This window comes from Bos taurus, chromosome 22, assembly GCF_002263795.3.
Source record: "Bos taurus isolate L1 Dominette 01449 registration number 42190680 breed Hereford chromosome 22, ARS-UCD2.0, whole genome shotgun sequence".
NCBI lineage: Eukaryota > Metazoa > Chordata > Mammalia > Artiodactyla > Bovidae > Bos > Bos taurus.
The window spans coordinates 39,776,932-39,799,852 of NC_037349.1; the positions used below are offsets into that span (position 1 = coordinate 39,776,932).

The 22,921-nt window shown below is 46.6% G+C and overlaps 1 protein-coding gene across 4 annotated transcripts in view; it reads right to left on the reverse strand.

The window, feature by feature from the left end:
• Window positions 1-22,306, reverse strand: part of PTPRG (protein tyrosine phosphatase receptor type G) — a 774,504-nt gene extending 752,198 nt beyond the window's left edge. For 3 of the 4 annotated variants that reach the window (XM_024982945.2, XM_024982946.2, XM_024982944.2), the window contains exon 1: window positions 21,509-22,257. In XM_024982945.2, coding sequence (XP_024838713.1) covers window positions 21,509-21,593 — 85 coding nt within the window. In that variant the 5' untranslated portion in view covers window positions 21,594-22,257. 4 annotated transcript variants of the gene reach the window in all.
• Between the last annotated feature and the right edge of the window lie 615 nt (window positions 22,307-22,921).

Below are 22,921 nucleotides of genomic sequence, written 5' to 3' on the forward strand. Positions count from 1 at the left end.
CCTTCGTTTTCTTATCTATGGACTCAAAACAGTCAAGTCCAGAAGTCACTGATTTCACCTAAGAGTGAGCCTGGTCATCCTCCATTTCCCAGCATCTCAGTGACACAGGAGTCCATGGTTTAATTCGACACTGATCTCATTCTTGTCAAACATAGGAAAAGGTTTGCTGGGTTCAAATTATGCTACTCCCTAGCTGCATTTTGCCTTCGTGGCCAGATGGACCCATCTCTTATTGTCTCTCTGCCCTCCAAGACAAGGAGTATCCATCTCAGAGTCATTCTAATGGCGATGAGAGATAATGTACTGAAAAAAAATTTATCTCTATGCCCAAATCTACTGATACCCTTCTGATTTTTAACACTGATATACTGATATGGGCTTCCCTGGTGGCTCAATGTGAAAGTATCTGCCTACAATGCAGGAGATGCAGGAAATGCAAGTTTCATCCCTGGGTCAGGAAGATCCCTTGGAGGAGGAAATGGCAACCTGCTCCAGGATTTTTGCCTAGAGAATTCCACAGACAGTGAAGCTTGGCGGGCTGCGGTCCATGGGATTAGAAAGAGTCGGGACATGACTGAGCACGCACACATACGTACATATATTGTAATATACCTGAATATTTTATATATTCAGCATTCCCAGTTAAAAAGATAGGCACACAGCAACCGCCAAAATATAAGACACAATTCTGGGTGCTCTCATTTACCCTTTGCATTCTTTGCCACTGCTCTCTCCCACTCACATTCTTGTGGCCACATGCTCCCAAACTGCTAAGCACAAATCTTACATCACAGCGGAAAAAGCCCCACAGCTGTCTGTAGCCCTGCACTCAGAAATGACTCAAACACCAAGGCAGGAGCAGAGGAAAAAGGAGACTGAAAAATCTTTCCATTAAAACAAGGGCTTTGGTGGTAAGGAGACAAAGCTGATCTGACCTTCCTTCTCACCCCTGAGCTTTCATGCCTGCCTGCTGATTAGCTAGTGTCTGGAACTAATTAACAGGTGTGGCAAGAAAGAAAGCAGGAAAAAAACAAACCTTGGCAACTTTCTCTCAGGGAATTGATGAGTCTAGATTTACAATAGCTCCTTTAGGACAGAACTGGCAGAGAACTCAGTGAGCTGAGTTCATTATTCACAGAGTCCACCTATTCAGACTTTCAAAGGACCCACCACCAAGAAGCAAAAGTTAAGACTTCATCCCCAACTAAATGATGGTTCCCTTGACTACAGATGGTGCCCCAAACATCATGGACAAAAACATTTGAGCAGAAGTCTGAAGCCCAGGAGCAATCAGAAGACGAGAACATGTGTTTGCCAGGCTCTAGGGTAAGACAACAATGAAGGAAGCACAAATAATTTACCTCCATCAAAGACAATACTTTTCCAACTACTCAGAAACCTCCAGAAACTAAGTACAAATCACACACTAACTTGCAAACACGCCCTCCGCAGATGAAAAGTATAATTATATCCTGTTACCCAAGGTACCTTACCAAGAACTCCTGAAAGGTTTCTGCGGCCAAAAGAAAATAATAGTCTTTAAGTCCTTTTACTTTTTTATTCTTAGCCATAGGAATAAAATACACTTACCCAGTAAGGCTTTTTTTCCTTACTTCTATTAACACACATTATCATTTATTGACTTTAAAATCCAATCTAGCATATACACAGAGTGTATATATGAATGTATATGAATTCATATGTATATATGTATATATGTATATATGAATATACACAGAGTGGATCCCGTACAGTGGCCAAGAATGACAGAATGAAGACATCTGTCCAACTTGACCTTCAGTCCTCACTCACCTGGCCTTTCCCCTTTTCAGAACTCAGATATCAGTCTCAAACTACACAGAGTTCAATCCAGTAAGTGCAATTCGTACGTGTGGAGGTACTCATCTATGTATGAGTAAGTATCAATAACAGTGAAAATGAAAGTGTTAGTCCCTCAATCATATCCGACTCTTTGCAACTCCATGGTCTGTAGCCCACCAGGTTCCTCTGTCTATGGAATTCTCCAGGCAAGAATACTGGAGTGGGTTGCTCTTCCCTTCTCCAAGGGATCTTCCTGACCCACAGATCGAACCTGGATCTCCTACACTGCAGGCAGATTCTTTACCATCTGAGTATCAATAACAGGTTGTTAGGAAAAACATCACTGGCTTTGGAGGCAGAAGTCTGGTTCCACCACTTTCAAAGGTATCTGATGCTGAGTAAGATTCTTAATACAGCAAAACTTCCATGTGTTCATCTGGGAAGCACAAGGATGAATTTCAATTTAGATGAGTCCAGCCCCTAGCATGATGCTCACCATGCTGGTAGCAGCTGCTCAATAAATGGCCATACCATACTCAGCATCACTGATTCAATGGACATGAGTCTGAGCAAGCTCCGGGAGATGGCGAAGGACAGGGAAGGCTGGTGTGCTCCAGCCCACGGGGTTGCAAAGAGTCGGACATTACTTAGCGACTCAACAACAACACTGTAAACACATCTGCAGGAGTAATAGCACAATTTCAAGATACCCTCCCTCTTCCCTGGAAAACTGGCTGGACACAAGGGTGTTCATGCTAGAAATCAGGGCTTGGGGCTTCCCTGGGGGATCAGTGGTAAAGAATCCACCTGCCAATGCAAGAGACATGGGTTCAACCCCTGATCCAGGAAGATCACACATGCTGTAGAGCCAAGTAGGCCCATGCACCACAACTATTAAGCCTGTGCTCTCGAGCCGGGGAGCCACAACTAATGAAGCCTACGTGCCCTAGAGCCATGCTCTGCAACAAGAGAAGCCACTGCAAGGAGAAGCCCAAGCACTGCAACAGAAAGTGGCCCCCACTCTCCCCAACTAGAGAAAAGCCCGCGCAGCAACAAAGACCCAGCACAGCCAAAAAATAAAGAAAGAGAGAAAAGAAATCAGGGCTTGAAGCAGGAAATACTACCCAGGAATAAAACTCCCAGACCCAGAGAAAGGACAAGGAAGTGGGCAGCTGTCAGCAGCAGCACACACCGGCGATCACACCATCCCTGAAAAGGGACGGACCTGCCTTAATTCAGCAAGGGAAACACTAAAGCTCCCTGTGGACAAAAAGGCCTGGAGGGCTACTTGCCTTTAAGAGTCACCCTGAAATGTGGCTCTGCTGAAGAGACTGAAAAGGTCCGTAGGGAGCTCCTTGTCTTCCGCTTCCCATGTGGGTACATACAGCTGCTCTCATCATCTCTCCCCTGGGTTTCCAAGGCAAGCTCAGAGCCGGGGGCAGGGGTGGGGACTGAGGAGCCATTGACACCCCTTCAACACCCTAGCTTTAAGGCTTCAACATCCTTGGATATCCCTCGTAAACAAACTTATAACTGAAGCCCAGGTTCTTATCAGCTGCACCAAAGGGTACGTGTCCACCGTGCCCATCGTCCCCTGGGAAGGAAGTGGCCCCATCCACAACCCGAAAGAACAATTAAACGGGGATGGATTTTCCCAGTCAGCTCCCTACTTACTCTGCTCCCCAGCGGCAGAATCTCCTGCCCAAATCCTTGGCCTGTAGATGTGCAGGGACATGCAGGACCCTGGCTAGAAACCCTTGTAGGCAGACCTGAGCTTTCTGATACAAGTATGTTAGTTTCCATTCACCCTATTTTCCACATCCAAATTAAGCTGTAGGTTGGCAAATCTGTTGTTCTTCAGTAGCTCAGTCGTGTCCTACTCTTTATGACCCCATGGACCGCAGCACACCAGGCTTCTGTCCTTCACTATCTCCCAAAGTTTGAAAAAATTCATGTCCATTGAGTCGATTATGCCATCCAACCATCACATCCTTTGTCATCCCCTTCTCTTCCTGCCCTCAGTCTTTCCCAGCATCAGGGTCTTTTCCAATGAGTCAGCTCTTGGCATCAGGTGGCCAAAATACTGGAACTTCAGCTTTGGCCATCAGTCCTTCCAATGAATATTAAGGGTTGTTTTCCTTTAGGATTGACTTGTTTGATGTCCTTGCAGTCCAAGGGACTCTCAGGAGTCATCTCCAGCACCACAGCTCGAAAGCATCAATTTTTTGGTGCTCAGCCTTCTTTATGGTCCATCTCTCATATCCATATATGAGCCTCTCATTTTAACAGTCTGTTGGAAGAAGGAATCAAACATCCTCTAGAGACATTTAGGAAGTTTCTACACTGTACTAATGCAAAGACACCACCCAATCCACCTCAACAATTCCACAGCTGTGTTAAAGCTTGGATCACTCCCTGGTAATATGCAGAGTTCAGTGTTTGGATCTGGTACAAGATTGGCTAAAAATGGGAACTTGGGCCACAGTAAATCCAAACACCCAGGAGAGTAAATGCAAGAGCCTGGGAGCCTGTGTGAGGAAGGATACTATGGCTTCTCCGACCAGCAAGAGAGAATGGGCACTGTGACCCATTAGCAGTCTTGTCAGGGAGTTTCTGCAGACCTCTGCGGACCCCTGCAATCTCCAGAGATGTCTAAGGTCCCCTCTGCTTTTTGAACTGCTGAGCAAGCATGCAATCAGAACGCTCAACTCTATACAGTCCTAGATTTCCTCCACAGCAGAGGCTGGCATCTTAAAAGGACTCAGGCCTGTTTGTAACCCTCCACAGGTCCCTCAAGGCATCACCAGCTAGAAACCAGAAAGGGGAGACACAGAAGTCTGGAGCTCTGCTAAATGCCCACTCAGGAGCTAAAACGATAATGGCTATTATTTTCAAGTGCCTTGTGTTTGCCAGGCCTGTGTCAAATGCATTCCGTGACTTACCTCAATTACTCCTTCAACAACCTCACGGAGCAGGGACTATTACCCCCTTTCACAGTCAGGCACACAAAGCCCCAGCCCTCTATCCTGATACCACCCAGACTCCAGGGCTACCTAGTGACAGTGCTTCTCAGAAGGAAACGCTCTATCAATGCAAAGGTCTCTCTTGGTCCTATGGCTTCAAGGGGCAGGAACAGAAGATGTGGCTGCTGTCACACAGGGACTATGGCTATGAAATGCTCTTGAGAAAGGTCAGGAAAAGTCTGAAGGAGCTGGTCTTCCTAGACCAGCACCATCCGACGAAGACACAGTGCAAGCCACGAATGGGAGCCACATGTATTATTTTAAATTTTATGATAGTCATGTGAAACAATAAAAAGGCAGTGATATTCATCTTAATGTTGTACATTTAACCCTATATATCTAAAATATATCTAAAACATTCAACAGACAATGTAAAATTTTAGTATTATCCATACTTGTTTCAGGGATTCCCTGGTGGTTCAGATGGTAAAAAATCCATCTGCAATGCTGGAGACCCAGGTTCAATTCCTAGGTTGGGAAGATCCCCTGGAGAAGGGAAACACAACCCACTCCAGTATCTTGCCTGGAGAATCCCGTGGACAGACAAGCCTGCCAGGCTACAGTCCATGGGATCACATAAACTACAGCTTGCCAGACTCCTCCATCCACAGGGACTCTCCAGGCAAGAATATCGGAGTGGGTTGTTGTTCCCTTCTCCAGGGGATCCTCCTGACCTACAAAGACTGAGCAACTAAGCACACACCTACTTGTTTCATGTATCTTTGAAATGCAAGGAGTATTTTGTACTTAAAGCACATCTCAATTTGGACAAGTCACATTTCAAGTGCTCAATGGCCACATGTGGCCAGGGGAGGTCCCCATACCGGACGGCACAGCTTCACAAACATTTCACAGTAAATTAGCAAAGACTCAACAGTACATACTGTTAAATTAGCTAAGGATCAACAGTACAACGCACAATTGCACTCATCTTACACGCTAGCAAAGTAATGCTCAAAATCCTCCAAGTCAGGCTTCAACAGTATGTGAACCATGAACTTCCAGATGTTCAAGTTGGATTTAGAAAAGGCAGAGAAACCAGAGATCAAATTGCCAACATCCACTGGATCACCGAAAAAGCAAGAGAGTTTCAGAAAAACATCTACTTTTGCTTTATTGACTACACCAAAGCTTTTGATTGTGTGGATCACAACAAACTGGAAAATTCTTCAAGCGATGGACATACCAGACCACCTGACCTGCCTCCTGAGAAATTTGTATGCAGGTCAAGAATCAATAGTTAGAACTGGACATGGAACAACAGACTGGTTCCAAATAGGAAAAGGAGTACGTCAAGGCTGTATATTGTCACCCTGCTTATTTAACTTATATGCAGAATACATCATGAGAAATGCCGGGCTGGATGAAGTGCAAGCTGGAATCAAGATTGCCGGGAGGTATATCAATAACCTCAGATACGCAGAAGACACCACCCTTATGACAGAAAGCGAAGAAGAACTAAAGAGCCTCTTCATGAAAGCGAAAGAGGAGAGTGAAAAAGTTGGCTTAAAACTTAACATTCAGAAAACTAAGATCATGGCATCCGGTCCCATCACTTCATGGCAAATAGATGAGGAAACAATGGATACAATGACTATTTTCCTGGGCTCCCAAATCACTGCAGATGCTGACTGAAGCCATGAAATTAAAAGATGCTTGCTCCTTGGAAGAAAAGCTATGACCAACCTAGACAGCATATTAAAAAGCAGAGACTTTACTCTGCCAACAAAGGTCCGTCTAGTCAAGGCTATGGTTTTTCCAATAGTCTCATATGGATGTGAGAGTTGGACTATAAAGAAAGCTGAGCGCCAAAGAACTGATGCTTCTGAACTAGGGTGTTGGAGAAGACTCTTGAGAGTCCCTTGGACTGCAAGGAGATCCAACCAGTCCATCCTAAAGGAAATCAGTCCTGAATGTTCATTTGAAGGACTAATGCTGAAGCTGAAGCTCCAGTACTTTGGCTACCTGATGCAAAGAACTGACTCACTGGAAAAGACCCTGATGCTGGGAAAGACTGAAGGCAGGAGGAAAAGGGGACGACAGAAGTTGAGATGGTTGGATGGCATCACCTACTCAATGGACATGAGTTTGAGTGAGCTCCGGGAGTTGGTGATGGACAGGGAGGCCTGGCGTGCTGCTGTCCATGGACTCACAAAGAGTCAGATAAGACTTAACTGAACTGTACAACAGTAGAAGGCTTTCCAAGTGGTTTAGTGGTAAAGAATCCATCTGCCAATGCAGGAGACGCGGGTTTGATCCCTGCGTCTGAAAAATCTCCTGGAGAAGGAAATGATAATCCCATGGACAGATGAGCCTGGAGGGCTACAGTCCAAGGGGGTGGCAAAAGACTTGGACACGACTGTGCAACTAAACAACAGCATTGGAAGGGATCTCTGGAGAGGAAATCCACATCCAGGAAACAAATATGGGCTCACCTGGTGTCACCCAAGTATTAATACCTGGTGCATTAAGAGCACCACAAATTTATCTGATGTCAGCTTCACAAAAGAATTCCTTTTGCCTTTTATCCTAACTCTCCAATTTCCTTATCAGAAACAATACTGATCAGAGGACCACTCAAATTTTGAGAAACATGCTACCCTAAAGGAAACAATGAATGTATTCACAGTTAACAAAGGACACTTTACCAGGTATAAACAACAGAGGTAAAGGATCCATTTATTCAGTCACAGTTTTAAAAACTGCTGTCACCACGCCATACTTAACACTTACTTAAATAGCTAAGAATTCAGAAAGGTGTTGCTTTGGAATATAAACAGTTCTACAAAAGCCATAATATGATGCAAAACCTCTGGGCTTTGATGAAAGGAAAAATAAGCAACTAATTTTAGATCCCCAAATCTCCATTAGTAAGGCTTGCCCATTAGAATATGATGTAACCACTGCCAAGAGATTGGACTTCCTTCCCCCTGAATAAATGAATGTGAGTCAAATACAAGCCCTAATCAATTTCATGGATCAGGAAACCTTTGCACAAGATACTTGCTATCAATACCTGCTCTTTTGGGCCAATTTCAAAATAGCTAATTGCTATTGCTGCCAAGTCACTTCAGTTGTGTCCGACTCTGTGCAACCCCATAGACCGCAGCCCACCAGGCTCGCCCGTCCCTGGGATTCTCCAGGCAAGAACACTGGAGTGGGTTGCCATTTCCTTCTCTAATGCATGACAGTGAAAAGTGAAAGGGAAGACGCTCAGTCGTGTCCAACCCTCAGCGACCCCGTGGAGCCTTTCCAGGCTCCTCCATCCATGGGATTTTCTAGGCAAGAGTACTGGAGTGGGGTGCCACGGCCTTCTCCGCAAAATAGCTATATAGCTTTAAAATTGCTTATATATCAGCAAACATATTTGCAAGGATGTAAAAGCTCCCTAGATCTGCCTCTCCTTATACTACTTTCACAGGTTGGCTAACACGTCTCAGTACAGCACAGGGACGGCACTAAAGTCCTCTCCCAGTTCAATCGTTGCAAAGGCAGGAAAGAGTTCTGTGATCAATGAGCAATATCTGCCATGGCTACGGTAAAGATGAAGGGCCTCACATGTCAATTTGCAATCCCTGTGTAGAAAAAACTACAAAATAACACAAGGGCAGGAAAGAGAAAAACACACGTGGCACAGTACAGACTGTCCCTGAATGTTTCCATCGGTACGCACACAGGGATGTGAATAGCCTCATACTAACAGAGATACACAAGGCATGTACATCCTACCCACGGATGAGAACAGCCTCACGTAACAGAGATGCTAACTAACAGAGACTGTCAACAGACAATGCGCCTGAGTGGCCACGTGTACCTTCATTCATCCACTGCCTACTCTGCTAGCAGAGAAGGAACATGATATCATCCAGAAAGCCAAGTTCAATTCTGTTGCACTACTTCATTAACTGGGGATCTCTGTTCTCCCCGAGCTCCAGCCCTCCTAGCTTTGCTCAGGGTTGCGTGGGGTTAACTGACAGCACAGTTAGGCAAGTGCTTCTTTCACAAATCTTAACCAACGGCTACTAAAGGAAGGTACCACTTACACTGTCCTATGTGATTAATGCTTTCCCGGTGCTTTGCATACAGAATTTCATTCCATCTTCACAAGGACTCTGGGAGACGGAAACTCTCATTATCCCCATTCGACAGATGAGAAAACCAATCAAGTACCTTCAGGGCCAAGTTAGTACAGGCCAAAACTAAGATTCACTAACTTGAGCCAGTTAACCTGACTGACAGATCTGTGCAATTCTAAGAACATGCATTTGCCAGTGGCTTCTTTCATCTGAATCCACCCATCTCAAGTCTCATTTTCTCAAAATCCTATTAAAGGTCCCCCAGGCATCTGAGAGTTATTTCCACAAACTGCTTTGTTTATCTGGTCAGAGTGCTTACAGTTCCCCCAGATTCTCCAAAAATCAATTTTTCCTCCACTCAGCATCTCGAGTGAAGGCAGAAACCTCAGGAACCAGCAGCTCCCTCAAGTCGGTTAATTCACTGCAGTAACTGAGGTGTTTTTCTTTTAAAGAGCACATCCTAAAAAGTGTTCAGGAAGAACTTTCATGCCAGAGTTAGCCACCCTCCATCATATAAAACAATTTCAGCAGCTTCTGCGCAAATTGACCAATTGAGAAAATGAGGGGCTGATGCCTAAAACTGTCAAGTGATTTTCCGCACCCTCCACATATGGCCCTTGCACACATGTAAGCTGAGAAAATGACTAGTTTTAGAAGAGAAAACAACTAGGTGGGAGAGGAATGAAAGAAGGCAGGCATCGACTAGCAATGTGTTCTAGAAAACTTAACTTCTGCCTAAGCATATTTGGAATGACGTGATGCACAGTCAGTATCTGATTAATTAAGCTGACAGGGTAGTCAACCAGTACCTGTCAAGCAGGCCCAAGTGGTCACTTCTGGTCCTTCTCCTAGATCCATCTGCCCAAAGCCATTACCAAGCAACAGACCTACACTCAGCTCTCAGAAGCTCTGCTATACTCCACATATCTACTGTCACTGTCACCAGGACAGCCCATGCAGAAATGAGACTGCCTAATACTTCTGGGTCAACCCTACAGCCAAGGGCATTTCTGATGCAAACAAACACCAGATTCACAGAATTTAGCCTCAATTATTCCATAAGAGAAGAAAACAGAAGATCTGTGACCATCAAAACCTAGTCCTGCTGCCACATAAGACATGTGACCTTTAATTAGAATATGTCATTTTCAGCAATAAATACCTTGGTGATGAGTAACAGAAAGCACACATTTAGCTTCTGTTTTCAAAGATGGACTTCAAACACCATGACAACATTATTATACACATTTCGAATTCTTAATAAAGATGCTGACTTTGAGTAACGTGTCTCTTAAGAGGATACAACGTGACATTTCTAGAAAGCACATACAGGGGTATCACTGTCCTAAACAATGTCCTGTAATTTTGCAATTTTTCTAATTTTTGTAATTTTGCTCAGTTTCCTTGATGGCTCAAATGGTAAAGAATCCACCCACAACATGCAAGACCCAGGTTCAGTCCCTGGGTTGGGAAGATGCCCTGGAGTGCTACCCACTCCTGGATTCTTGCCTTGAAAATTCCATGGTCAGACGACCATGCAGTCCATGGGATCACAAAGAGTTGAACACGACTGAGTGACTAATACTTTCACTTTTTTTATCAGTAGTCAAATATGACTACCACCACCTAGACACTGAGGATTCAGTAGGTAGAGGAAGGATGTAAGTCCTGCCCTCAGGGGGCAAACAGCAGACTCTAATCAGGCTCTAAATCATAAGAGAACAATTCACATCGATGGCATATTATAATGACAAAAGGAGCTGGAATTAGGGTGAAGAAATCACCTCCTCAACCTTCCAACTGCTCACATCAAAAGCCACACACACTACTCCATCCAAAGTCCAGGTTTTCCTATGATGCTGTTGGAAAAATTAAGATTCCTGATACTTCTGTCATGTATCAGAAATCCACACGTAGGTGTCACATGGGAAAAAATTACTGGGTCAGGGATTTTATGTGAAAAAATGAAGCTCCTTGGGAAGGGGATATCTCCAATATTACTTTACTCACATTCCACTGTGTGGTCCCTGGCCTTCCCCTATCATCCCCGTCTTGGGTAGTTTGGTAACAACAAAGTGACCAAGGGCCCTAGTTCTTCGAAGTGAAACTTTTGTAAAAAAAAAAGAAAAAAGAAATGTAACCTCAAAATTGAACAAGCCAACTGCGATTTAGATCAGCAGGAAATCTGCCACATTACAATGAAGCATCCAAGCAGCAGCCTACTTGCAAAGCCAAAAAAGGACAGACCCGGGACGGCTGAACTTCAGGCAGACAGGAATGACGCCACGGCTTCAGCCAATGATGGGCTCCGTCGCGCTAACACATGCGCACACATACGTATTTACATACAGCCAATCTGGGCAATATAAAACCCCAAACAAGCAACAGCAAAAAGATTTTTTTTAAAAAAGAGTGTCCCTCAGGTAGAAATCTAGAAATCAGGCATGCTGGTGGCAAACACCTCCAGGGATCAGCTGAGTGTTGTAAATAACCACTGCGGGCCAGATGAGTGCCCCTCTCTCAAGGGGCAACCACTATTTAATTCCAGCTTACTATTGTCTAGAAGGAAGACACGTGCCCTTGGCTGCTGTACCTGCCGATTTTCCAGGAGTTACCTAGATTTTTACAAGAAGCCCCCATGAAGGCAGGACTCTCCCTCTGTTTTGGTCACTGCTATCTCCCCAGTGCCTGGTGTGCTGCAGGTATTCAGGACACACTTGTTGATGACATGAATGAGAAATGCTCCAATATTTAACTCAACCTTTATTTCAACACAATACAGCCAAAAATACCAGATGCCCCCTGCAGAGCTCCAGATAACCCGAATGACTGTCCCTTCTCCGTTTCTCTTTTCCAGAGCACGCTCTGGAACTAGGTTGGGTGGTTCATTTTAGATAAAGAACCCTGCCACCACTCTCCCAATCCTCAATCACATTCAGTAAGTTTTAACAGCCAGGCATAACTTCATCGGCATGAGCAAACTTCCAATCTTTTTTTTTAAACAAGGACTCCAGGAGAAATGAGGTTTCCTGTGTAAAAAAAAAAAAAAAAAAAAACAGCTTACAGGCATTTCATTAACCAAGATCCACTCACTATCCCATTTGCTAATTCCCTCAGGATATTCTGCAGCAGGGTCTGAGAAATAATGAAAGGGTTCTTAGTGCCTTAAAAAGCCAACTGTCAGAATAAAACTAACCAGAAGGACCCCTGACAAATCACATCATAATATGGACCGGGCATTGGACTCGAGCGTAGCTCAGAAGTCACAACCTCTGAAACCATCCAGTATGGAACCAACAATCCCTAAAATTCCAGAAGAATGTTTCTTTAAGAGTGAGGAAGACAACCTCCCAAACACCTAGGGTCTTGCCCAGATTCCACAGCTGGCTTGGCGGGCTTCCATGGCGAGTTCTAAACTCCAGAGGTAAAATCCAGAAGCCAAACTTTCTCCAGCCAAGTACAACTTCCCTTAGACATTTTCCTGAAGCCATAACTCGAGCCTGCAGCCCACATTTAAATGATAGATAGGATGATAATAATACCCCATTATTATGACATAACCATCTTTAACGCCCCAAACAAAAGTTCTCGAATTATAAACTAGATCAATTTAGATTCTTTTGAAGAGGAGTCAGAAAAAACACCAACAAACTCACTCTATCCACAGTTATTATCAGCTTATTCAGAAGCTAAAGTAATTTGCAGAAAGGTCATCTCTTCAATGTAACCAAATAAAATCCTATACTAATTGCATTACTTCCTTATTTAATTGTAGCAAATACAGGAAGACACCTTTATTTCACCCAGCCTTTATGGTACTTGGCTTCTATGGGAAAAGCAGTAGCATGAAATACGAAAGGCTGGGTCTTTTAATCTGCCTTCCTGTGGAATTAGGAAAAGCATCTTCCAAATAAACAGAAACCATTCTGATTCAAAATAATTCTGAGAGACAATTAGAGAGACATATTTTAGCTACTCTCACTAAGAACAAAGGTGACCTTGAACAAGAGACAACCTCCTTTTGGTTTCAGTTTCCTCATCCTTAAGTGAGGACATTCATGGTTTCTTCCAGAGGAGATTAAAGGAATATAAAAAACTCACATATCCCAGCAAGATTATGGCAAGTGCTTGGTGAGTGTGGGCTGTTATAACCAATGTCCCCACTTTAGAGATTAAAAAAATGAGGCCATTTTCTCAACATAGCAACATAACATAGAATTAACATAGAATTTCAACCTGGACCTCTGAGGTCCTAGCGTAGCTCCTGAATAAGAGGTGTGTATAACTGGGACTCACAGATCCCCACTACCACCCAACCCCACTTCAACAGGATGTTGAGGAATTTGCCCAGTGGCATAGTGACATGCTAGCTAACCAGCGACATAGCCAAGGCCATGGCCAGCTCTTAACCTCCACACTCACTGAATCAAAACACTTCAGGAAAAGTGATATTTAAAAAAAGAAAAAGAACAGAACTCATTTGTTATAAATAACTATGGCTTTGAAAATAAATCCTTTTGATGACTCGTGACTAACTTGACTCTTGGAAAGTCAATGACATTTCCTCATTAATCTGGATTATGCTTTTATTTTTGGTAAATGGCTAACAGCTATGTCTCCTATCCAAATTATTCTACACTGATGAGTTTATCTGATTTAAGTACGCTGTGAAATTCATGTGGCTGCAATGGTGTCAGAAATCAAATACCTCTCGGATTCATCTAATAACTCGTATGGATTCCTCAAAAGTATACCCACTGCAGTATCAGTTGGCAACCTGTTTCCTCCTCCTCGTTAAGAAAACAGTATCACAGACCCAAAAATAAGACCAGTTGTTCTATTTTCTTACATGGAAGTGTTACATATTCCATGAACTATGCTTTTATTGCTTCTTTCTTAGTTGCTAAATTTCAGCAGCCAACTGTGTCACTTTGCTGCAACCCCGAAATAGCTAAGTTGAGGACTTTAAATTGTATTCTGTTGTTTGGTCAGAAAACCATCCTGTGGATTTGTCTGAAAAAACCTGATTGGAGGGCAGGAGTTTTGCACACACGGTGCGTGCTTCTCTCTTGTATACGCTGCAGGTCTGAATCCATGAAGATATGGAGACAAGGGCATGAATGTGTTCAAGTGTCACTCAAGTACAAAGTAAAAGCAACACCCAAATACTGCTTGCTTTCCAGCAGTGGCACACAACTAAAATCCAGAAATGACAGTCACAGGTAGATCCATTCTCCTTAAATACCACACAGCACAGAGGCCTTAAAAGGGGGGATGGGCATTCCAGGGTGCAAGACCAAGCAACACTTTCTACAATGCATAACACCCCACAAGGACCTGGAAGATTCACATGGTACATTTTTAGCCTGCAGATACCATTTCTCATCTTTAAGCAGGGAAAGAACAGACCACCTTTGAGGTGGGAGTAAGGAGGTATCTCAGACTTCACAGAGGCTGTCTCATTTCTTTAAACCTCAAAACGTAACCATTTTACTAATTATACATGAAATGTCCCTGTGCCAGCCTAGCTTGCCCTCAAGAGCAAATCCAGGCACAAAACCTATCATGCAAGTTTATATAAATTTTTTGAAAATGTTTTTGTTTTTACATACAGTTGTGTTTTTTTGGTTCAGTTTTCTCCTTTATCTATACTCCTACTCAACTGGCTTCGATACACAAAAAATAAACATGGTTACTTTATTAAGCACTTACTGTTCATGCACAGAGCTAAGTCCTTTGGCAAGCATGCTCATTCCAAGCCTCATGAACACCTTGGAATTCAGGGTCCTCACACGATGCCATTTTGCAGAGAAGAAAAAAGCAAGGTACAGAGAGGTTAAGTGACTCATGTAAAGCAGTACAGCCAGTAATGGCAGAGACCAACTGGCTTGAGATGATATTCTGATGTATTTTAAACAATTTTCCATAGCTACCTGGTTTAGAAACGAAAGAAACAGTATTAACAACATTCAAAAAGCTAAGATCATGGCATCCGGTCCCATCACTTCATGGCCAATAGATGGGGAAACCATGGAAACAGTGACAGACTTTATTTGGGGGGATCCAAAATCACTGCAGATAGTGACTCCAGCCATGAAATTAAAAGACGCCTGCTCCTTGGAAGAAAAGTTATGACCAACCTAGACAGCATATTAAAAAGCAGAGACATTACTTTGCCGACAAAGGTCCATCTAGTCAAAGCTATGGTTTTTCCAGGAGTCATGTATGGATGTGAGAATCGAACCATAAAGAAAGGTGAGAATCGAACCATAAAGAAAGCTGAGCATCAAACAATTGATGCTTTTGACCTGTGGTGTTGGAGAAGACTCTTGAGAGTCCCTTGGACTGCAAGGAGATCCAACCAGTCCATCCTAAAGGAAATCAGTCCTGAATAGTCATTGGAAAGACTGATGCTGAAGTTGAAGCTCCAATACTCTAAGCACCTGATATGACAGGCCAACTCATTGGAAAAGATCCTGATGCTGGGAAAAATTGAAGGCAGGAGGAGAAGGGGATGACAGAGAATGAGATGGTTGGATGGCATCACCGACTCGATGGACATGAGTTTGAGCAAGATCCGGGAGTTGGGTGATGGACAGGGAAGCCTGGCATGCTGCAGTCCATGGGTTCGCAAAGAGTCAGACATAACTAAGCAAATGAACTGGGATTTCTCCTTTCCATGAGCAGATAGAACAGCACAGTGATTCTCCTTCAGTGTAGAAGTTGTCTCCCATTGTCCACCCCAAGTACAGCAGGCAAATGAAAGGTAAAGTGAAAGTCCCTCAGTTGGGTCTAACTCTTTGCAATCCCTTGGACTGCATAGTCTGTGTATGGAATTCTCCAGGCCAGAATACTGGAGTGGGTAGCCTTTCCCTTCGCCAGGGGATCTTCCCAACCCAGGGATAGAACCCAGGTCTCCCACATTGCAGGCGGATTCTTTACCAGCTGAGCCACAAGCGAAGCCCAAGAATACTGGAGTGGGCAGTACAACAGGAACACTACCCAATTCCGTTAAGAGGGCTTCGAAAAGAGAAATCAGGCACATCTAGAACCTGGTGAGCTGACTGGCACTCCCCTAACCAGCCCTCAAAACACTTTTCACAATGTTTTTTAAAGTAGTCGTATCAAGTCCTAAGAAATTTTGAGCCTGCATAGGCCCGACAAGCCAACTAACATAGATTTTTTTTTTTTTTCTGTCAAAACACCAAACATTTTGCTATGAATGATACCAAGGAAATGGCCTTTCCGATTAGAGGTGTCCTTACAGGAGGAAACTTGCACACGGAGCCCTCTAGCTACCTCAAGCAATCTTGCACATCCATCATTGATAAACCTCACTGCCCTTCTCATCAAAGGAGAAAAACCACAAATTTACCTGTTACATATTTCGGTCATCACAGACTTTAGAAAATGAAATCCACCTACATTACCTTCAGACCTTTTTTCTTTTTTTTTTTAAGACATAAACAAATCCTTGGTCTTGAAAATTTTAAACAAAAAGGAATTGTAGGGAAAAAAGCAGGGAGAAATAAACAGGGTATTTAAAATATACATCATTTTTCAAGTGATTTTTAGGTTACAACTGCACATAAATTAAGAGTGGTTCAAGATGGTGGAGTACAAGGATGTGTGCTCACCTCAATGGAAACTAAAAAATACAAGAGTCAAAGCACAGTCTGTAACAGATAACTTTCTTTCACATGTGCATCTGATCTTCTGAGGGCACAGAACACTGCCATAGTTCTGGGCCTAGATCTTACACAAGCAAGAGAATCACTCCCATTTCTCAGGCAAACAAAGGTATCAGATCATTTAATCCTCTGGGATTACTTACTGAGGGCCTAATGTGTGCCCAGGCAACCTCATTCTGGTTCCAATGCCTCCTTCTGGTTCTGCAACAGCCGCAGAATTCCACAAGCAGCTCTCACTGCCTGTTGGGGGCAGGCTCTTCTCAGAAGAACAGTCTCACTTTCCCGAGGCCCTCCCTGAGTAGTTACCAGCTTTGCCTAAATCATTCTCAGAGGGCAAACTGAAAGTGGAGGCAGGGCACATTTTCTTGGCTTTCTTTATATTGGTGGATACATAGGCCTTTTATTCTCTACACAATCAAAAACGAAGTTTCAAGTCATTACCACCCATCACCTAATAATGTTCAATCTATAACCAAAGCATAGCAAGAGCTTATTGGGAGGGGAGGGGAGGGAGATCAAGCACTTCTGAGATAACTTCAGATGCTGTGAATTTCTACCATAAACTGATTTTTGAAATGTGACTCTATGAAAGATATACCCTAGGATTAAAGTGTTAATCACAATTTTTTTCAGTTTTGCAACTCAGAAAGCACACCCCTATTACCACTTTATCCTGCTTAGAAATGACACTGCTTATGTATTCAGGTTTTCTTTTTTAATTTTACCATAAAAGAAAATAGGAAAAGCAACAAAGCACCAGCAACACTTAATTTCTTTCTTCACCCTAGGTCTGGCTGATGTGTCCAGATTGTCCTTTTGGTCAAGAAGTTTCTAGGAAAATGAGGAGGAAGGGTAAGGAAGTAGGAGGAGATCCCTAATAGCAATTGCTCTGGGGCATCTAAATGCTCTTTCATGAGAGGCGAGAAGCTTCATTTCAATTAGTGCACTGATATGTAACTGATTATACCACATAAACTTGGGAGTTTTTCAGAATAGAAATAGAAAGATGAAATCAGAAAGGGTTTTTGTTTTATTTTGCTGTGTTAAATCATCAGCATTCCCTGTACTGCCTCATGTAAACAACATTATCTTTTACTCTGTGAAAATGGGTCCACAATTAAGGGGAGTTGCCCAGAGCTTCACAATTGGTTAGTCCTTTTTCTCATTTCAGCCAGCCTTCCAAATAACCCTTCTGCCTCCACCAAGAGCAACTTCCCTACTTCTTTCTGTCATGTCTATTTGTACTAATATTCTAACTTCATCAACTCTGTGACACGAACTCTGTTTAGAAGGAAACAAAAGAGTTTATTCCATCACTGCATCAAAGGGATCCAGTTTCAAGACTGGACAAAGACCCTTCATTTTCAAACAAGACACTTTGGAAAAGGAGTTAGAGGTGTGTGACTTCTCACTCCATCCCTCAAGAGTAAGACTGCTGACTTATATTACATATGCAAGTTTCTAATACGGCCATGAAGGATGGCCACCAGGACCAAAGCATGTAGATGCAAATATACCAAGAGCCAGCTCAGAGGGAGACTCTAGAGACATCAATCACAGGTCCTCCGATTCTGACACCTCCAAGGTACACAGCAGAGCTTATCCATCTAAAACCTTTCCAATATCAGCCTCCTAGATGTAATTATCCTACAAAACATACCAGAATCATAGAGAAGGATTTCTCTCAGAGGGTGGAAAGAGAAATCACCTTAAAGGAAATTTTTTGTAAGTTTCTTTTGAAAGCTGAAGAATATAAAATACACAAAATGTTAACCCTTTCAAGTAACAATATATATGCTGTAAGATGAACAAATTCCCAATGATTAGAGATATATACCAAATGCCTAAATGAACTATGGATAAGATTTGAAATAATGGGGTATTGGGGAGGTGGGTAATGGAAGAGCAAAAATTGAGTTGTAATTGTTAGAGCTGGACAGGATTCTCAAGGGCCCCTTAAGTTTCTCCATTTTCATAAAATTTTCCATATAGTATTTTTTTTAAGATGTCAGAAAACAAGATACTATGCACTACATCATGTAGATAACGCTTATGCTCTGCAAAGTGGAAAACATCACTTGAAACACTAATGGTGATGTGGATCCCACAGCTGCCACACCGTTGAGAGACTAAAAGCCACTGTTTCCCATCTTCTGGAGAAAAATTCACGCCAGGACGATGCTTCCAAAACCTTTTCAAATTACAGCTACCCTGTATCCTGAACAGGAGCTGAGAACAAAATGTTATCAGAGAAGTTGGCGCGATTCTGAGAGGGAACACAAAATAACAAGGGATTTTGGTTAAGATGTCACAAGGAGGACCCTAACTCAAACCAGAAGCATCTTTATCCCTGGTACCAACCAGACAAATACTTTCCAGGTTTGAGGGGGGCGTCCCAAAGCGAACTCAGGTCCCCACCGCTCCTGGGCGGTTTACAGCCCCCCAGGAGCACCAGGATGGAGCTGAAACCGCGTCTCCGCTCCCGGGCGCATTTGCAGCTGCCAGCCGAGCGCCCCAGCCCCATTCCCACCGCGGCCCCAACCGCACCGAGGCAGCCGAGTCCGACGGGCGGAGGTGGCGGGAGCCTGACAAGTGGCTCGGGGGCGCCCCCTGAGGTCCAGCGGCGTCGCGGCACTTTCGGAAAACCCAAAGCCGACGTCTCCGGCTCTGACATTTTAACTTTGGTTGCAAAGCCTGCCGCTGCACCCTCTCCGGCGGCACTCTTCCAAACCACAACCCTCCTTCCCCGGGCACCGCTGCCCTTTCCCTTTTAGACCCTTTGGCTCCCGGACTACGGAATGGGCTCTTTGTTTACCTCGCAGAGAGGTTAGGCATAGGAAATGTGGAAGATGAAAACTGTCCCAGCTCGAAACAGGCGGCATCACTGGCGGTCCCATTTTGGATTTTAGGCTTCCTCAGACATCAGGAAAAAGAAAAATCCCGGCTGGCCCACTGACTGTACGCCCGAGTGTAAAGTGAACGCCAGAAGTGGAATCAGAAATTCCTTGTACTTCGCAAGGCTGCTAGACTGCTCTCTGGATGCTTCCCACTGCCCCCATTTAAGCGTGACCCTTACAAAGCTAAACCCCAATGTGTGTGTGCCTGAGCTCACTCTGCCGGCAAGTCCACGGCAAAGAAGAGTCTAGAAGGGGCAGGTGGTTAACACAAATAATGAGGAGTGGTAGAGGGAGTGTTTAGGAGTAAATGTCAAAACCGCCTCCAGCCCCCGGTGGAGGCAGGAGCCTGGTGGACAAACCCAGGCCTCGGGTCGAGTGTGGATACATGTCCTGGCTCTGCATCCGAGCTGGGATTCAGGACTGTGGCAGGAGTTCTGTGCGGTTCCAGGGACAGGAGGATGCGCAGAGGGAAAAGCGGGGTGCCGAAGAAAAGACCATGCTTTGCCTCTCTGTCCCTCGAGGCACCCACTTGCCTGCAAAGGGGACCCTCGCTGCCAATCCCCAAGAGCAAGCAAGAGCGCCAGCACCCTGCTCCAGGGCGCACGACGCAGCTGGGGGACCCGTTGCACCAAAATCTGCGCTCGGGCCACCAGGGGACAGGCGGCTGTGACCAGGGAGAGCACGTTCCTTTTTTCTGGATAACCCCCACCTCCGAATATCCAGGAGCTGGTGGATGAAAAGGCAGAAAAACGGGGGATTCCCTGTCCTTAGGAGAGCAAGATTTAAAATGAATGGTACCCTTCTTCCCACCCTTTCCCCGACTAGGAGAGGGGACGTGGCCTCCACCAGGGGAGGGGGTCGGACAGATTCAGAGCTCGGGGCTGCAGCCCGGCATAAAGGGGGCTGCAAGAGGGAAGAGGGAGGCAGCTGGCCTCTGCCCTCCCCTAGCAGAAAGAAGAAGGAGGGTCGGCCGATGGAGGGCTGGAAGTGGAGGATCGCCGAGCCGCACACCCTGCGTGTGGTGATTTATTATCTTCGTCAGTGGTCAACAGTGTTACTGTCTTAACCCGACCAGAAGGGTGCGGGTGTGGGTCCGCCAGCTGCTAACAGCCTGCAAAAAGGCAAAGACGCAGGTAGGCAGGGCGCGAGGCAGGGCTCGAGACAGAAAAAAATCCGCCCGGGAGTGAACAGCAACACAGCCGCCGACCCGCCCCCCCACCCCCTCCACTCCCCTACCCGAGCAGCCCAGCCAAGCAAAGGGGGCCGCGGGCCCGGGATGGGGGAGTCATGGATCTCCCTAAACCTCCTGCTCCCTGCTCTCCCACCGCGCCCAGGTCCCCGAGCCAGGAAGGTTCTCTCGCGCCGGCACCGAAGCGCAGCCCGCGCCCCAGCCCCAAGCTGAGGTCGTCCCTGACCCCCGAGACCCAAACGCAGGTTGCTCCCGACATCCCCAATCCTCCACGGCCAGCCTCGAGCTTCCACTCCACGAACATCAGCCCCTCGAAAGAGTCGCGGAGCAACAAATCCAATCCCCCCTTCTGAGCTCCTTCAATCCTCGCCTGAGCGGGGAACGCACCCAGGGCCCCCACAAACGCACAGAGGCATCCCCCACAAACCCACAGAGGCATCCTCCCCATGGCCCCACTGTCCCCAACAGCCTCAGAGCTCTAGCTCTCCTGCACAGCGGCGGAGCAGCGGAACGAGTCTTCTCCCGACTCCGGCTCCCCCAGGCCCCCAAAGCCGAGCGAGAAATAGACCCCTGCGGCTCCCGTTCCTCTCCCCGGCCAGCTCTTTGCTTCCACCCTCCCCAACCAAAAGCCTCCCTAAATTACGCCGCCAGAGTCAGCGGAGCGGATCCTTCTCTCCTCCCCGGGTGCTCGACCCCCACTTAACCCTCTCCGGGGTCCCCGGGACGGGCGCCTGAGCTCCATGCCCCGGCGGCAACTCCGCTTCCCCCTCGCGCTGGCCAGGGCCGCGTCCCCTCGGCGGTCAGCACTCACCGGGGAAGCACACGACATAATGGAGCACGGAACTGGTGATTTTCAGGAACAAAATCCACCAACACGGTTCCAGTAACCTCCGCATGTCCGAAAACGCACATCGAAAAGAGGAAGGCAGGGGGGGTAAACTTGTTGAATAAGTTCTTGCCTCGGTGTGAGCCTCCGCTAAGCCCCGGCTCTTCGCCTGCTCGCCTGCTTTACGGGGCCCCCGCGCTCGGCGGCCCGAGTCCCCCTCTGGAATCTGGGAAGCCGCCGAGCGCCCCCCGGAAAATCTCAAAAAGTGGCCGAGAACGCGGAGCCACGCTGGGGACGATCCTCGGCGGAGAAGGGCTGCTTTATGTTCAAAAAGGAGCGAGTCGAGCGGGTAGGGCGAGGAGTCGGCGGGCGGCGGCGATGCCCGGAGCCCCGGGCAGGCAGAGACCGCCGGCGGCGGCGGCGAGTAGCCGAAGATCCCCAACTTGAGTCGGCAGCGGAGCCCGAGAGCCGGCGGGCGGCGGCGGGGCTGAGCGCGGCGCGGCGTCTCCGGGCTTCAGGCAGGCAGCTCCTTCCAGGGCCCCGGGAAGGAAGGAGGCATGTTTGCAAGCGGGGAAGGGGAGGGTAGAGGCGGGGGGAGAGCGAAGAGCCCCCAAAATAGAACAGCCGGAGGAAACCGAGGAAAACACAAAGGATCTCAGAGGGGCGCAGGGGCGAGGGCGCCTTCAGTCCATGCTCCTGAAAGTTGTGGCTCTGGCGCGAGCTGGGGAGGATCTGGGAGCGCGGGGCTGGAAACTAGCCATGCCTCCATACAGGAAGTAACATGTGAGCATGGATCCTGGCAGAGACTTTAAAGCCGGCGAGCGAGCGAGCAGGGGACGCGCGGCGGCGGTGGCGGCGCGCGAGCAGTGGGCGCGCGGCGACCGCGGGGACGCGCAGCCGGGCTGCCGGTCGCGGGTGCGCGCGCCTCGAGCTCTTAAAGCTGCACCGCGGGGCTCCCGCCTCGGGCGTCCCACAACTAGGTTCTTCCCGCGCGCTGCTGAGCCGGCCAGGGCAGTTTCGGGACTGGGGACCCGCTCTGGTCGGGTCTCGGAAAGAGGGAGGAGGGCGACTGCTTTCGCGGGACGGCTAGTCTTTGCCTGTTTCCCGTCTTTCGAGCTCTTAAAGACGCCACTCTTTGAGCGGGCTTGGCTCGGTCTCCCCCCCGCCCCCCGTCTGCGTTGCTCGCGGATGGCGAGACTCGGGGGCACCCCGGCTCGGGTTTGAGGAGAGGAAGGGGCGGCCGGCTGCGTTTATAGGGCGGCAAGGTTTCATGGTGGGTTTCTTCGCCCTGGCAGCGCCACGGCGGGGCGCGCCCTGCTCGCGCCCCCAGACCGACGAATTCCCCCGCCAGGAAACAAAGCCGAGCGGCCTTTGCACTCCGGCTCCGCTTTGCGATTT